Source organism: Syngnathus acus, chromosome 10 (genome assembly GCF_901709675.1).
Source record: "Syngnathus acus chromosome 10, fSynAcu1.2, whole genome shotgun sequence".
In the NCBI taxonomy this organism is placed as follows: domain Eukaryota; kingdom Metazoa; phylum Chordata; class Actinopteri; order Syngnathiformes; family Syngnathidae; genus Syngnathus; species Syngnathus acus.
In genome coordinates this window covers 12,525,534-12,543,501 of record NC_051095.1, presented here as the reverse complement: position 1 = coordinate 12,543,501, position 17,968 = coordinate 12,525,534, and the positions used below count along the sequence as shown (strand labels likewise).

Below are 17,968 nucleotides of genomic sequence, written 5' to 3'. Positions count from 1 at the left end.
AGCTAAAACGCAGTGAGAAAAAATGAAAATATATGTAACAAATTTAAATATCCTCAAACTAAACCTGAAAGTCAGCAGTTTAAGCCCATCTTGTTCATGTCATTTGCTCACTGCTTGGAGCCAAAACAATAAGACCTGTGGACTTCAGCGTTGAAGCAGACATAACACGCCACCCCACCAGGCCCCGCCCTCTTTGAGCCCAAAATACCTGAAGCATTCTCCATACATCTTATCCTTGTTTGTTTTTGTTTGACTGTTACATTACACAATGTTTGTAAAAAGTATCTTTTAGAAGTTTAAGTGTGTTTTACTAAGTTTAAATTATGAGTGTGCTGTATCTATAGTTAAGTGTTTTTTTTTGTTTTTTTAAACATTTCAACCTATTGCAATCAGACCTGGAGCATTCCCCCCACAATAAATGGGCACGTGATAAATGGGCATTTACTCTTGTTTGAAACAGCTCCAAACAGCTTACAAATTGTCCAATATATCACAACTGGACATTTCTAAATCAATCAAAATTTTCATCGGTGTTGGCATGTGTTCCGACAGGTGTTAAAACGTATAAATAAAAAATAGGGTGACGCCTCTGAAAAGCACCATTTTCTTATCAGCTAAGGTGGCTTGATTTGTTCTTAAGCATTTATTTTATTTTCAGCCAGAAAATTATACCATGCTATCTTGCTGGGCCTTCTCATGGTAAACAATACACCCAGTCAAGGGGAAATACTTAAACGTGGCATGCTGAATGGAAAAGCACATTATTGCAGCTTGAGGCAAGCGTTAGAATTAAGACACTCAAGTTCACTTCATTTAATTATGGGTGGTAAAGGTTCTCTTGTCTGTGAAAGAGACTCAGAAAACCCCCTCAATTCATCATGCAACCATCCTTTACATTTACTTGCTCATTTCTATAAAGTAGGGAGGAGCCCGTATAGTTATCCGTATCAGGCCAAGACCCGGACTTATTTCGACGTTTTGGTACTTGCTGCGCTGGTGGGTATAAGACTAGAAATAAACTCAATGTAACTCAAATGATTACAAGAAGAATTTTGAAAATCCCCAATTGATACAACCAAATTAAAAAGTCGGTTGCCAAGTGTTATAAATCTGGACCCTGATATGAGCGACAAAAAGAAAAGAAAAAAAACTTCACTTACATTGCCCATATACTCAGACAGCAGATCCTGAAGAGCCTGGCGCACTGAATTGCATTCAGCCACAATTCGCTCCCTGCGGTCATCACGAGTGCAAGACGAGTCGGCCATGAGAGCAGCGCCACTGATGATGCTCTCAAGACGTTCCTCCAGGGATGGACGAAAGCGCTCCTCACTAAATGCCAGAGGGTCCACAATGATTTGTTTCTAAGAATAAAAAAGAAAAAATGCCATATCATTCCGATGTTAGTAATGCAGTACATTAGGCAGCCGCAATCACAGCCATATTCAGCCCCCTGCATTCATTCCATCTAACGTGACCTCCTCTGCTTCTGTGTTACAAGAACTTATCAAATTGCTTCCGATGGAAACGAGGGGGTGGCGCTGACACAAGAGTGAACTCAAAGTTGCCCATGTGCACCTGTTGCGTAAATGAGCAGGTGAGTCAGAAAGGAAGGCAGATAAATTTGGAGTAGACCATTTTTGATTGTACAAAAAAAAAGGACATTTTGGCCCAAAATGTCTAATATACGTACCATACATACAAGTATCATCCAAATATGAACTAGGGCAAAAGAAAACCGCGGTCCTATATCGTAAAATTGTTATTCGTAACTACCGTAGATTTGATGGGCAGTTTGTCTTGTGGTTTACTACTTTCCAATCAACACCACTGCATGCCATGCAAAATTCTATGAGTAATGAAGCAGTGCATCTTACAGCCATAGCTATGCAAGTGACAGCATTAATCAACAAGGTAAACAATGTCCTATTGAGAGTTCAGCTATGCTGACTGGTTCAATAGCTAATTGACTCAATAACATGGGAGAAGATTGCAATGACCATGTATTTTTAGAATTCAGTGGAGCTCCGCTCATTATCTGAACAGGGTGAATATGGAAAACTATTTTGTAATCAAAATCTTGCCTGCTAATAGCTTCATTGGCTGCATTTATCACCCCACACAACATTAAGATGATTAGCTCAGTGTTCTATCCCGCTGTTAAGGTTTTATTTATTTTTTTCATTGCCAATGAATCAACTGTTATGAGTATGATGCAGGTTTCAACTTGTGTTAAACTTAAGCTTAGAACATTTAACTTTGTTTACAGTATGCACACGGTACACACGGTAACTCTTCTACTCAAACCAATTTGACAAAAACATATTTCGGTACAACATTAACATGGTTTCGGTTTAGAATTTAGCAAGGTACATACACACTAAGTAGTGCGCTACAGTTGCTGATGTGCCAAATCCACAAACAAGTCATGGAGCGCAAGTCAACGGGTCGCCATTCTGCAACCACTTGTACTTACGTCAAAATTGTTGAGGGCATATGCCAGCTCTCCTCCGCCTGCCGGTTGATTGAGTGCCGAGTCTTCTGTGGCAGTGGCCTGAGCGGCATTGGAGATGCCAGAAACGGCATGCTGCAGCTGCTTGTAGATCAGGTCACGGTTAGCCTTGTAGGCGGCAACGTCAGGATGCTGCAGGCAGGCATGGGATGCTGTGTACAGCATGGGAATGTTCTTCTGGAGAACACCACGGGCGGCAGCCATTTGGTCCTTGTGTTGGGAATCCTTTAACTCCTAAATGAAAGAATGGTAAAGTGTGGTAAGGTATTTTTGTAATATGAGACCAGGTCTGTCATGCCCTTAATTAAGTGTGAGTTCTGTGACCTAGACTTATTTGTTGCCAGCAGTACAAATACAAGTCATAAGTCAGTCAAAAGATGCCTTTGTAATACTGTATAATGTATTTCTACTCAAAGTTGTGCATTATATAGAAAATAGACCAAATGAGCTTCCATTGTTTCATGGAATAAACAAAAAAAAAAAAAAACACACGCACAGGATTCACTTCCAGCTGAGCTTTAAAGTGTACCTGTGGAGCACAGAAGGAAAAATATACATGGTTTGTCAAGAAATCCAATGTCTAAAGGCGCTTTTGGTTACACTGGTTTTATAAAAGCAAGCTTATATTAGCTCGCCTATTTGTCGAGACGCCCTGGGCGCAGCCATGTGGCCTGAAAGAAAGGGAGCCCAAGGGGAGCCGTGACGCAGGAGCGTCTCGGCTCAGCCAGCTCCTTAATACAACGTGTTATTTTCTTGATCAGATATTGACAAATGTGAGTCATTCTCACACTTTACCTGCGTCAATAGAGACGGAGATTTAATAAATAAAGACAAAGAAAATTGTTGTCAAATGAGGGGGCAGGCGGGGCTGACGCGATTGCTCTTAGCCAGTTTTTTTAAATTCCCCTCCTCCCCCATTGCGGCTTATTACAGCCATGGGCAAGCAAGCTGGCATAACACTCAATAGCAAAGTGGTGGTTGCAAGGGACAGCCCAGTCAACGTCACATCCGTTCTGTGCATTCAAATAAACCAAATAAATTTTGGCAAATACAAGACGAGACACTAAAAGAAAACACTAGATATTTATTATACCTGTTGTCTTTTGGCTGCCATGATGTTCAGCTTGTCGACCTCCGGCTTCAAGGCCTTATACTGGATCCCTAGCTCCTGTTCCGTTCCTGCATTACGCACTTTCACAAGGCTGTCCTCCACCTCAAGATGAAAGAAACAATGCTTCAAGAAACAAAATTCTTACATTTTAAATTCCACTTCTTAAGATTTCTCGGGCCAATAAATTGTGTCTTCTCAGACTAATCATCACAATCTGCACATTTAATGTACCCAAATTATCATTTTAACATAATTTAAAATGTGAATGACACCTCCAAAATATACAACTGTGTTAATCATTTATGTCCGCATGGAATGTGCATCCAAAAGAGAGTTAAATCTGACTTCATTTCACTAAACTGGCCTTATCTGGCAGCACTCCAAACTTTAATCCGTGAATATTCTCCATTTCTCTGCTTTGATACAGTCCAGTCGGTCAAAATGTCATGGAATCTCTCTCACCAGTTTAAGCTGCAGCAGAAGTTTGTAGACGTCGGACATGTCTGCCAGAACCAACAGATGTGTGACTGCCGACAAGAGGGCTCTGGCAGCACGAACCATATTGCCCCTCTTTACAGAGGAGCAAGGGTCTTCAGCAAATTCTCCGGAAGCCTGCCTCATTGAATCACCTGGGAATAGAATATATCTGTCAGCATGTCTACTCGGGTAACATTTGAATTACAATCGGCCTGGTAACTAAAAAGCTTTATTATGACACTGATATATCAACATACCATCTTGAGATGGCAATAGACTTCAGACATCATCAAGCAAAGTCGGAATTTGTAGCCGACAGTGGAATCAATGCTACATGTAAGGGTTACAGCATGGATATATTTGTGTTAAGTATGACTTTTCCTTTTCACATTGAATGAGTCAGCACTTGATAGACCGAGTTTTTTTAATTTGAGTTGTGTGTTAAATAGATATCAGGCAATTCAAATGTACACAACGGAGAACAGCTTGACCCATTCCATCTTGGGGGCATTCTTTCTACATTTCTAATATAATTTCCAAATGCACGACTCAGGGCAAAGTCCCAACAAAAGGCCTGAAATCTTGTTTGTCCAGCACCATGATTTGTCCTACATTGGCCTGTATGGTTGACTGAGCGCATATTGACTTTGTTGTCTCACATTATGAACATCAGTACATCATTCAATAGGTTACATTAATGGGGGGAGCATGGAAATTCAAAAGGATGTAGTATGGACCTAAAATACAGTGAGCTCCATCTAAATCGTAATCCAAAAACTAATAAAAAGAGTGACAGGACAGTATACATTCCCATTGCCTAAAGCAAAGTAGATATGGATGACAAAGGGTTCACCAAACAAAAATGGCCAAGGCTGAGAAGTGAAGTTCACAACATTGTAAAAAGTGCATGTGTGATAAATTCATAAATTCAATAAAATTCAGGGGTACCTTTCTCTCAGCTATGTAATAATCACCCCAGAACAAATCTTTTAAAGAACTATTTTTGTTAAAATGCATTCGAGTGGAAGTCGTGTACCCTGCATAAATGTCAAATTAAAATTTTGGGCAAATCCAAAACAATTGTTGCTCATCCCAGCTTTTGGAATCACAAGCAAACAATCCAAAAACTTAAATGACTCCAGGTAAGACAATTTGACAATTAAATGAAATCATTAAAAGTGAAATGCCTTAAAAAAAAAAAAAAAAAGATGTATTTAACTCACCTATTTATGCTGGGGATTCAATCAATCAATCAATCAACAAAAACTGCAATGAGGTTTTGAATTGTTTTGAACTGAGGAGGACCATTTTACCTCACAGCATTGACCGTTACATGGATAAAGATCAGCACAGATTCAACAACAGCCGCTGCGCCTCTAGGCTATAACCAGCCCTTGTGAACCAAATCAATTAGGCCATTTTCAGGCAGTAGCTGGCAATCCGTCAAGACTATGAAAAACCTCTACTTGTATAATGTTCACCTGTGGCCCATTAAGAAGTACATTGCTTGGTAAGCCTCAATAACACCAATGCAAGAAAGAAACAGATTAGAATAGAATAGAATAGACATACAAGGAGAGCAGTTGTGGCTTGCCTTCAACATGAAGGGAAAGTGCTACTTGAGCTTTAGGCAAACAACTTTAACCTGGTGAAAACAGTAAAAAAACAATATAAACTTTAAATCTCTGGAACACAAACAAAGGCCCCTGGAACAAGCACATACTGCATTACATGTGGACAGCCATCCTTGATAACGTCATCGATGTTTTGTTACATCCTTACATTCTAACAGCAGGCAGGTCACAGCTGGGTGGAAAAGGTTACATGAATCCAGGGGATGGAGGCGATGTTGGCTTTCTCAATGGTCACATTATCGGTCCAGTCACGCTCCACTGGGCAGCATAGCAAAGCTGACAGCCGGCACGAGGCACCAGCGGAGTGCTTGCATTCCAGCCGGGTGACAGCTTACTGCATCTACAGTAACAACACTGAAGTGTGTGTCACAAAGGCTAACTAGCCACATGTCAGCCACCTCCAAAGTATTGAGAGGATAGCTGAAGCGGGGGCACATTTAACTCGCTGGGCAACTTGAGGCAACAAAGACACACGAGCACAGCTGTCACATCCAGGGGCGATAACAGTTGTACTCAAGACACCGTTCAGAAAGGTCTGGGAGTATTGTCAGATTTTGTCCCAGTTCTTTATCTTTAATGCTGTGCTAATAGGAATTACCAGGAGGCTGCCTTCTCAGTCTAACTATTTAATGTATGCCAGAAAGATCGATACACAGCTGTGGAGCCTTCTCTGCAAGATTGCGGACCTCCAAGGTCCCTATTCTTATACTACTCTTGGGCGCCCTCCTCTATGGGGGCGACTCTGCCTAGCCTGTGAGATAATGTGTGACCTTGCAGTCTTAACGGAGATCAACTCATATGTGTGTGCAAAGAGTGTCAAAGAGAAGGGAAAGCCAGTGGAAGCAAGAGAAAAGTCACAGCAAGATATCGGTATAGGTCAAGCTACCTAGCTGATTACATGTGCCATAAAGGTCTATTCAAACAGTATGCAAAACCAGATAATTGGGAGTATGTGAAAACAGATGAATAAAATAATAAAGACATTAATTGGAACTTGCTGTAACAAGCCTGTCAACTTTGCTATGGTGGAGTCCCGTCTTGTGTTAAGTAGCAAAATGCAAACTGAAACGCAAGACGTAAGATCTGCCCATCCATTCTAGGCACCGCTTATCCTCACTTTGGTCATGGATGTGCTGAAGCCTTGAACCATCTGGCATTGGGCCAAAAACAAATACAGCGCAAACTGGTTGCCAGCAAATCATAGGAATATGTCAGATAAATTATTAACATAAAACAATGTCACCACAAACATCGCCTCCCTTTCTTTGTCCTTTGCATGAGCGCTTTAATACAGTGAAACTTGCTCTCAGCAGGAACATCAACCACCAAAAACAGGGAAGCATTTTGAAAGTGGTTACTCAAAGAGGAGCTAAATCCAAGATGTCAAAACTGGTGATATTCTAAACATACATATGTTCTTCATCAGCCGTTTACATATTTTCACTCCCAGACAAGTGCAATCCCAAGAACAGAGTACTGCCCTATTTATTTACTAAGACAACAACTGCAACATTGAGTTTTTCATCTAGTGAGGCAAGAGAGAAAAAGAAAATCAAACGTTACATGTTAGGCATTCGTCTTACAGCCTCCTGAGGCAGAAAACGCATTGAAAATAAAGCCTACACAGAGCGCCATCAACAGGTAGCTCCACTGAGTGGGAGACTAAAAGGTAGCATTGCTATGCTCAATATGACAATCACATTGTAGCGGAGCTCACTCCATGAAAATAATTTTAAAAGGGTCCCAATTACCAACCAAAGTTAAACCAAAGGCCCATTCCTAATTATGTACAAAAGACGGTGTTAAAGTCAAAAGTCAAAGTCTGCTTTTAAAATCAGGTAGCTATGTTTATTGCTAAACTGTAGTTGTGATATAGCAGCCTTCCTGTTCCCAAACTAAATTGGCTACAAGCAAATATTGCACAAATACAGATGGTGGCCATCTTTCATTTCTGACATACCAACAGTAACTTGGATAACTCTGGTGTGACGGGATTCCAATCTCAGGACTACTGTGGCAATTAGATTGCAACACATTTGCTCATGGACACAATACATATTTGCCAAAGAAAAATACATTGCTGCTTACCCCGAAATGCTATTGGAGCTGTGGCCAAAAGATTCCAAATCAGGTTCATCCCCTCTTTTCACAACACTGAGGTCATACGAGTATTGATACTATGCCAAATGTCTACCTAAGTGTCTATGCATTTCATTTGTCATTTGCTTGTGACGTACGCACATTCTGATTTACTGATTACCGTATTTTCTTGACTACAAGTCAGGTTTTTTTTCATAGTTTGGCCGAGGGTGCGATTTATACTCTGGCATGTGTGAAATTATTAACACATTATTATATAATTTCACATGTTATTTTCACACTGAACTGCAAGAAGGTGCTCTAGGCCTGTGTTGATCATTTCTGCAACTGACGATGAGTTTGACGTAAGCGACGTAGAAGAAGAAGCGCCGCATCTTCTACCTCCGGAGTTAGCGGAGTTGTTTAAAAGTGACACCAAGGATGAAGATTTCATTAGATTTAGTGACTTGGAGTGACACGGGTCGTTTGGGAAACTTGTTAGCATGTTATTTATGCTATAGTTATCTGAATAACTCTTAATATGCTATGTTAACATAAAAGGCATGTTCTCAGTTCGTTGTTTATGTGTAATGTAACATTAGCATAACGCACAATTATTCAGTCTGTCGTTGCCTGTATTCTATTTTAAATTGACTTTCAAGATGACGTGTCTGTTCTTGGCGTTGGATTTTATCAAATAAATTTGCCCCAAAAAGCAACTTATACACCAGTGTGACTTCTATATGACTTTTCCCTCTTTATTATGCATTTTATGGCTTGTGCGACTACTCCGGAGCGATTTATAATCCAGAAAATACAGTATATACCCAGGAGAAACTAGCACAAACCACAGCGCAAAGCTTATCAAGCATTTCCAATACAGTAAGTATCCCTTACCTTGCTTGCGGACATCTTCAACTGCAGCAGTCAGCTCATCCTTAAGGAACTGACTCTCTTTTGCAATTTTCTCTCCTTTTTCCAGGAAGTTCTGGGTGGCGGTCTCCACTGAAGCTGCCAGGACATGTGCCTTCTTAGAGCGTCCCTTCTTCTTGTTCGAGGGGCCTTTGTTACTCGAGTTTACCAGAGTGGTGACCTGTGGTGGGAATACAGTGAGGTCAAAAAAAAATAACTGAAATGGGGCTGTGTCTCATAGCAAATTAATTGGATTACTTGTACTACCAGTTACCATTCAGACCATTGTATCCGGTTGCCTTCAACTCAAACGATCAAAATTTTAAGATTATCTGATGCAACATCCACAGACAAACAACACTAAAGTCATACAACTTTGAATTCATCGACAATTTTACAGACAACTTTATAACCACCACCTGAGAACACATGACAGAGAAGACACTGCTGCCTCAGCAATTACAAATGCTTTGGATGTCTATAAGCTAAGGGGTACCCGCTTGTTTTCCACACAAGCTCTGCTCCCCGTGTCAGAAGCACACAGCCAGCTGGCACAAACGCTCGCTGTCGAGCGAGGCGGAAGGAGACAGCCAAGGGATTCAGCCCACTGGTTGTTAATCTATCGAGTGTCCGGCTCGTCATTGGTTCAGCAGTACAGTGGATATACTGTTAAAAAATAATAAATTCAAAAATAATTTATAAAAAAAAATTGTTTTTTTTAAAAACACACTAAAAACTCAATCTTGAAGGGACAGTTGGTTCTTGGTAATATGACAGTGGTCCATGTTTTCTTCACTTGTTGATGACCGTCTTTTCTGCACTCTGTCCTTTGGGTTTGGTGCCAACACACTAAATTACTTCAACGGCAACAGTGCTCAGTGGAGGAGAACAATTATAATTACATAATAGAATTAATAAATATAATTACTTGAGTTTTTCAAATAAGCACTGCAGCCATATCATTACATTGTCTGTTTTTTTACAGCCGTTCTCAGTTTTTTTCTTCGTCCCAATTGAGTTGTAATTGTTATAGAATCACATTTGAACAGGTGTGTAGCCTTTTATTTCCACTTAATATGGGGCAGATTCAAGGCTAGCTCACTAAAGCGGCTTTATTGCTGAAAAATAAAAAAATGGGGTTTATAAAACGTGATATTCTACATCTGAGGGGTATTTTGACAACACGTCATGCAGACCGTGTTAAGATTTAAAATTTAAAAAAAAAGGCTCATATAAGAAAGTGAGGCCTGATTTAGCAATTTATTCAGATTTCTTTCAACTTTACCTTGGGATGGTAAAAACAACATGCACACTGACACTATTATTACCTGTGTAACCAGGGGCTCGAGCAGCCGCTCCACTGCCAGAGTCCTGATCTCCAGACTCTTCGGGTCCCATTTGAAATTGATATTTGCGGTGTTGATGCTTGTCATGTCTGGAAGTCTAAGGTGGTACACAAAAATCAGCAAATAAAAGAACAATGAAAGAGAATTTCAATTCCTACCACCAACCAATCTGTGTGTGCAAGACAGTGATTTTCAGAATGTTGACAAAAATTTTATGAAGGGTGGAAAAGTCAAACAATAAGAAAATGTCCTCCACTTTCAATAACTGCTGCTGCATAGATTTGATATCAGGTAAAATAGGCGGAACAGTCAAGAAAGTCTTGGGGCAATATCATTGCTATAACCCTTGAAGGAAATGTGTTATGCTTGAATGCAGCCAGTTTAAGCATAAACTTTTCTAGCCTGAATGCCGCTTTCGCAAGTCGCAGTTAATAATGTATAAACATCACAAAATTAAGACTTAATGTCTAGATCAGGGGTGTCAAACTCATTTTTTTCGCAGGCCGCATTGTAGTCATAGCTTCTTTCTGAGGGCCATTATGACTGTCAACCCAAATAAATGTATGATCACCTCATATTATATACAGTAAAAGCTACAAAACAAACTGACAAATAACTCATTTACAAATCAGATGAGTAAAAATTGGTCAAATATTTAAAAAAAAAAAAAAAAAAAAGAAGATATTTAATATGAAGACAATTTGCAATTCTAGTAATGACACAAATTGGATGCACAATTTGTCTTCGTGGGCCACATAAAATGATGTGGCGGGCCGTATGTGGCCCCCGGGCCTTGAGTTTGACATCTGTGGTCTAGATGTCTGACTTTCTTTTGTAGTTTGAAAAATATCTAACAAAAGGTTCCACAAAGATGAAGAGTTATTGATGAGCAGGTCAATAAAAAACCTGGGGGGGTGCCACTAGGCCTAAATAAGGAGACCAGCGATCTTTCTGATCAGCGATTTACCATCACTAGTCAACTCGTCAGCGATGTTAACATTTAGCTCAACTTGCACCTGTGTGGTCATTTGAAATAAAACTAAGCAGCACTCATCCCATTTGCAACCCTAAGCTTTAAAATGTAACTAAATCAGGCGATTGAGACCAAGTTATAAGTGTTGCAGATTAAGTGTTGTTCTCGCCCATTTTGCTTACCTGCTGCGGACTTTGCCAAAGCCGACACCTTGCTAAAGCTAATGCTAGTTGACAAACAAACGATCCACAAAGGTTCCGTGCACTACTTGTGCCTAATCCCAACTAAACAGTTATGAACGTTCTCTTTCAAATGATTGGCATTCCATTCTTTCAACTTCGATCGTGTGACGTCAAGTGACTTCAAAGAATCACTTTGAACTCACTCATAACAATTCGTTAGGGAAGTTTCAAGATGGAGGAGATGACAACGCTTCGCCTCCAAAGTTTTGCTCTCTTTCGCTGTCCTAGCGGAGAAGCAACTTTTGTCGCTCGAGCTCACTTCATAACAAATTCCTCTTCAAAACAATAAAATTAGTTGACGATCAACGAGAGTTTGACAAAATGTTACCTTGAAAGTTTCGATAGAGCTGGTTTCGCTGTCGTTGACTTGTTTCCCAACAATAGCCGAGACGGAGGGGGGATTGGGCGGTGACCGAGTTCCTGAACTTCCTGGCAGTTAGACTACCAGGGAACGTCCAACTAGCCCGCAAATGACGACTTGTTTTGGGCGTGGCAGTAGCTGTGCTTGTCCATATATGGATTAATTACTGTTTCTATTTTGCACTACGTCGACCAACCTGCGACATACATTTTGACTGGTTTACGTTAAAAAATTACAAAGGATAGATTAGAATCACGTTTATGGAGGAACTTAAAAGATGTTATGTATCCCCTCATCAAGGAAGTTAAAGTGATTACGCAACAAATACATAGAACGACAACAAAACACTTTTCAGTTGTGAACATATTTTTTGTTTTTTGTTATACGTAGATGCAATTAAATATTAATTTATACATGTTTTATTTGTAAATAAATGTGGGTATAAACACAAGATAATGATATATGTAAATCCAATTAAATATAAATGTATATATGTATCATATATTTTTGCTGTAAATCTTTTTTTAATATTTGTTATTTTCACTTTTATTTATTTTGGACTTGGATTATCTTGCTTCATTGAATCTGTTGCTGTCAGCATAAATGCCCTCTGGTTCCAATGTGTTTGATTTCCCCAAAATCTCATTCAATCAATCAAGATCTAAACAGCAGTTGACTTTACTCTCGAAATATCTCATCTTTATTTCTTTGTGTCATCCAAGGAGTCTGAAAATAATAAAAACACTACTTCATAAAAGTAAGGAGTAGAAGGTAAGGCGTGGGACTGCAATAAAACAAATAGAAAACTTTTATGTTAAATTAAGCAATATTTTTAAGCTTGTGGATGTCCAAAACAACATTTTGATTTATACAGTACCAGAGGTGTCAAACTCATTTTTGTGGCGGGCCACATTTTTGTTACAATTTTTCTTGAAAGGCCATTATGCCGGTGAAACCATGAATGTTCAATTCCCTCTTCACCATATACAGTCAAACCTCGGTTTTCGAACGTGCCTACATAAAAATCTGCTACAGGTTTACAATGACATATTTGTTGGGTTGTCAGAAAATCCTATCTCTTGTCCTCAAGAATAAAAGGTGAAAAGCAACAGACGTTTTCCCTAGAGGCAAGCATCTTGATTTTTGGTTCTGTCAGCTTCTTTTTATTTTTCCAACTTAACGAAAACACTTACCATTCTGTTGCTGTAATCCTGAAGAGAACATATGCCAAAGGGGTTATAGTTATGTATGGCGTAAAAGTGGGAGACTATTTCTTTTTTATTTGACTTGGATGACCGGGGCCAAAAGTGCCCGTTTCTTTTTCACTTTCATAAATGCCACAAATTATTTCAGAGCTCATAGACCGACACATTTATGTTAGTGGCAACTGTGACTGATAGTGCTGGGACATTAGATAAAAGTGTTCTAAAATATACTGTAGGGGATGGAAGTGTGAAAGCTTTAAATAGACTATCTCAAGAGGCTGGGTGCAACTGCTTCTCTAACCCTACATGTACGCACACACACACACAGTTTTTTTAAAAACTGATCAATATCTTCGTTCCATCTTGGCTAGACTATTATAATGCGCACTACGGAATCAGCCAGTCCTCCCTCAAGTGTCTCCAGTTAGTCCAAAATGGCGCCGCTCACCTCCTAACTGGAGCTCATAAGAGGGAGCACATAAGCCCTATTCTGGCCTCCCTCCACTGACTCCCAATATATTTCAGAGTGATCCTTCTATTCGTTTTCAAATCGCCAACGGCCTCGCCCAGTTAACCTCTCTGAGCTCGTCCACCCCTACGCAAATGCTCGGGGCCTCGGGTCTGCAGACCAGACACTCCTGGAAGTGTCAAGGATTTGTTGTGTGTGTTGGAGCCTCAGAAGGGATCGAGCTACTGTTGCTGGTCCTCCCTCTGGAATAACCTTCCCTTGGATGTTAGGCAAGCCTCATTTTAAAAGCCTTTTTTTTTCATTGGCTTTTGACTGAATTGCTGTTCTGCTACTGTATATTAAAGTGTGTTTCAATTTTTCAATTATTGTTCCATTGCTATATGTGAAGAACTTTGTTACAGCTGAAGCTTATGTAAAATGCACTATTACAAATACAAATAGTACAAATAAAGTTGTATTATATAGTATTAAGTATGATTTTCTGTGGAAAGTTAATCAATTTGCTGTTATTCTAGTGTGCCAGAATGCATTCATGAAAAATATTTGCTTATCTGAAAACCGAGATATTGCAGTGAACTATGTGACGTGTAAAGCCAATGACTCGCCATGGACACAGTGATGCAAGGATTGCTCATCCAACGGTTGGTCTGTAATGACGAGGGATTATGCGAGGTGCTATTCTATGTTTTAATGATGAATGTTTACCCAAGTAACAGCTAGCTGCCAGACAAGTTGGGATGTCCTTGAACTTCATCTTTTTTGTACCTGCTAGATTGAACAAATGGTGGCGAGCACAGCATGATATAAATAATTCCTTCTAATTATGAGGAGGCTCACATGTTTGTCACACACTGCATGTATAATTGATCACATGCAAATGAGTGTGTAGAGATGTGGGAGATCAAAACAATTAGATAATGTTGAATAATTGTCTGTGATTTTTTGGGTTTTTTACAATGACAACGGAGTCGGGACTGTCGCAATCATGGGGCTAATAATATGGGTATCTATTTAAATGTTTATTTTCACCCTATATGAACTTATGCCTTCATAGTTGTGGTTTTTGCTGCTGTCAGTTTTAAACAACACAGTTTTACAGTTGTTGCAGGAAACTCCTCTTCCATCACTGGTGCAAACATGTCAGTCTCCAGAGGCGTAGCCAAGCCGGGGCGAGCCGGGCCGGCGCCCCGGTTAGGACTCCCTGCGCCCCGGTTGAAAAAAATCGAGCTTTTTCGATTCTTCATTTTCATGCCGTTTTTTTCTTTCGGTCTTGCGCGAATGTGCTTGCGCTATTCTATGTGCGCGATGTTATCCATTCACCATTTGCCTCCCGGACCCGGATGTTGTTTTAGCGATCAGCGAACGGCGTGGGTGATGTTCGATTTTTTTTCCTGTGGGCGTGCGCCCCTACTGGAAAAATTCCTGGCTACGCCTCTGTTAGTCTCACCTACATTGCTGACAAAGATACAAACACTTTGACATTGAATTTGAAGTGCCTTACTGTAGGAAGGTTTTGTTTGCGACCTTCTGTTTGCCCCCATTTTCCTGACTCATACAGAGAGCCGTCCATGAAGCGGCATGATGTCACTGGCTATCTCTCGCTTTTCAAATGAGATCTTGGTCCTCTAAGATAATCAATGGACATGCAGTGCAATTACGTTGAGAGTCTGAAGAAGTTGAGAGGAAGTCAATGGACTTGGAGCATTAATGATTGTTCTTCATTTGCAGTGACCCTCCCCATAAGGATGTGTGAAACGAGACATATTCACAGTGTTGGAATGGTAACGCAATGGTTTCTGACAAAAGCCTTGCCATTTGCTTGTACAATGGAGAAGGCCACACATTTTACAAAATATTTTTTTAGCTAAAAAGCAAATTAAATGGTCGCCTTAGGAGGTTACACTTCTCTATGTTTCTGAATAAACTCCACTGGCATGCTGACTGAAAGGGGTACAAAACTCAACGATTACTCAGTAAATTGCAATCACCAGCAAATCTTCAACTGACCTTGTTATGTTCCGAAATTCTCCTGGGAGCTAATGTCCTAATTTTTTGCTTTCCAAGTGGGATTCGGGCTAAAAGGAAGGTGAACTATGTGGAGGAAGCCGCAAATTAAAACGTTCGGCTGTAAATGAGTCACGGCTTTAGTCACTCTCTGATGTGCCCAACCAAATATGGCAAATATGTGCATGCCTGGGTGCTTCAAAAATAGACCTGCATTTAATGTGCATTTCTTCATCCTATGATTACCTCTTGTTGACAGCTCATCACTTTAACCATTGATAAGGTGGTGTTGTTTTAAAAGAATCACTTGAAATTCCGCGTGACTACATTTGAGAGCCATTCATTTAACAATATGCTTACTACTGTCTACTACTTCCATATCTAATCTGTGAATCTAGAGAAAAATGCTTACACAAACAGTAAAAAAAAAAAAAAAAAGCATCTTGGATTAGGATGCGACTTCCAAGTTGAGAAAATGACTCCCATCTGTAAGGAAAACTGCTGAAGGATTCATTGTGCCTATGTGATGAATTGGCAGGAACTTTATGATGATGTCAGTTCACTTATCATCCCATTTACATCATATTTACTTTCATACAAAAGTGATAAAGGTCCCTCACCTATTATCGTCTCTATTATCATGCAGTAGTACTTAAATTGCACATACATTTACGCACACTAGAGCTAATGACAAGCAGGTAAGCAAACCCGATAACGCCAACGATTGATTGATTTGCGTTTTTCTTTTTTAATGCAACTCGCGCTGTTTGTAAATGTTCTTAAAGCTTGAAAATGCAAGGAGAGATGTCTGAGTGAAGAGGCGGGTTAACATTGCTGCACGTCTTGAGCTACAAGGATGAGGGGGCTTGGGGGCGGTGGCTTGCTCAAGGTCAGCTCGACTGTAGTCACAAAGCAGACTGGCATCTCTCCAAAAACGAAGAGGCTTTTTTTTCCCCCCGCAGCGCTATGTTGTGGTTCCAAAGCCCAAGTCCTTCCAGATGAGCTACTTCCACTGGAGATGAGCTCGCACCACCGTTGTCTTCCTGGACCCTGTGTTTGGAGATATAACCTGAACGTAGCACATGCATGCTGTGCAGCTTCTTCGGGGACTGGAAAAAATAAATGGTCTTGACAGTGACTCATTCTCTGAGGTAATAAAATGAAGTATGAGTACGAATGAGAGGTAACAGACTCTCTGCATCAGTAACCATGCCTTGTTCATTAAGTGCTAAACATGTCACCAGTGTCATCATTTGTTTTCAGTTTCCGTCCCGAGCGGTTATGATTCATTTTTCACTTAATGCGCTGCTATCGTTTGAATGCATAATAACATGTCGAAGTGAGTGAAACATTTGAAGCAGCACCAAGAAGCTTTCAAAACTCACAACTTTAACATTCAAGGGCCATTTGCTGCCGAAATGCTGCATTTGGTACAACGAGGTATTTAAAGAAAACCAGATCCAATGAGATGCAAAAATGACCCACGTTTCAAATTCAACAGCAATCATCCATTGAGTATTTAACGGGGAGATCATCTCCCCAATTCCATCAGGTTAAGGAGCAATTTATAGCTCTCAGCGATTGTACAGTGAACCAATGCAAATGTTGAAATGGAAACAGCGAGGCATGATTACCGATACAATGACCAAGACTGCGTTCCGCTCTCTCTGTAAATTGAATATACCTGCTGGTTGAAAACATCATTTTGAAGAGGTGAAACAACCATTCATGTTTAGTCGGACGTGTATCCTTGCGGTGCATATGCTCACCCAGCCAAGGAGTGAAGTTCAAGTTTGAAATACGGCCGGAGCAGACAGCAACTAACAGCCGGTCCACCATAGTAAACAATCACAGGCTACCTGTCAAGTGGATGTCTAATCAATCACAAGGGTATGTCCACTTTATTACTCTGTCAAGAGATGATTATGGATTTTTGTTTTGACATGTCAGTGTTGCCAATAACAGGAGAATCCTTTGCGTCTATTGTGACAATTTCCCAACGTTTCATTAGGGAAATATATTTCATTTTAGTATAAAATCAATAGAGTGAGGATTTTGCTTGGTTGAACAGTCGGCTGCAGACTCATGAAATGTGAGACTGTTCGGACATTTTCAGCACTACACAGCGACAAGTGCACAGCCAAATTAGTTTTGCACTATACACTCGATAAACATTGACTATGATTTTTATCATCAGGCAGCTTGCTTAACTAAATCGGAAATTGGAATGGAGATGATATAAAAAAAACTTGCAGCCATAAAACTGGGGGAAAAAAAGTATTTTTGTACCACTTGGAGGCACACTGTGCTCACTTTGAGAAAACAGTGATTGCACTATGTCACGTTACATTGGCTGTGACAGCAGAGCCAGCAGATGCTCTCAAACAGCCTGTTCACGTACATGGCAGCTAAAACTAATCCCAGGTTTCAACTTCAGGTGACTTGCAGCAACGACTTGTCAGTGAGAGCAATGACAAGATTGCAGTGACAATAAAAAAGACACTGTCACACTGCAGTTTCAATGGAAAGAGATGGCGTCACTCCACTGAGTACAGAAAGGTAAATCAATAAAAAAAAAGATTCAAAAAGCAAGTTTATCCCCATCCGCGCATGTTTTACATTCAAAAAGGAAACAGAGAACGA

General features: G+C 40.2%; 1 protein-coding gene across 1 annotated transcript in view; it reads right to left on the bottom strand.

Moving 5' to 3' along the window:
• The window catches only part of ctnna1 (catenin (cadherin-associated protein), alpha 1), a 41,130-nt gene extending 29,361 nt beyond the window's left edge, over positions 1–11,769 (bottom strand). The window contains exons 1-7 of the mRNA XM_037263079.1: positions 11,615–11,769; positions 10,054–10,168; positions 8,711–8,906; positions 4,086–4,252; positions 3,606–3,725; positions 2,477–2,746; positions 1,161–1,364 (exon numbers count right to left, since the gene is read on the bottom strand). Of these exons, the coding sequence (XP_037118974.1) occupies positions 1,161–1,364; positions 2,477–2,746; positions 3,606–3,725; positions 4,086–4,252; positions 8,711–8,906; positions 10,054–10,158 (1,062 nt within the window). The 5' untranslated portion in view covers positions 10,159–10,168; positions 11,615–11,769. The remainder of the gene's footprint in view (positions 1–1,160; positions 1,365–2,476; positions 2,747–3,605; positions 3,726–4,085; positions 4,253–8,710; positions 8,907–10,053; positions 10,169–11,614) is intronic.
• Positions 11,770–17,968: the final 6,199 nt, after the last annotated feature.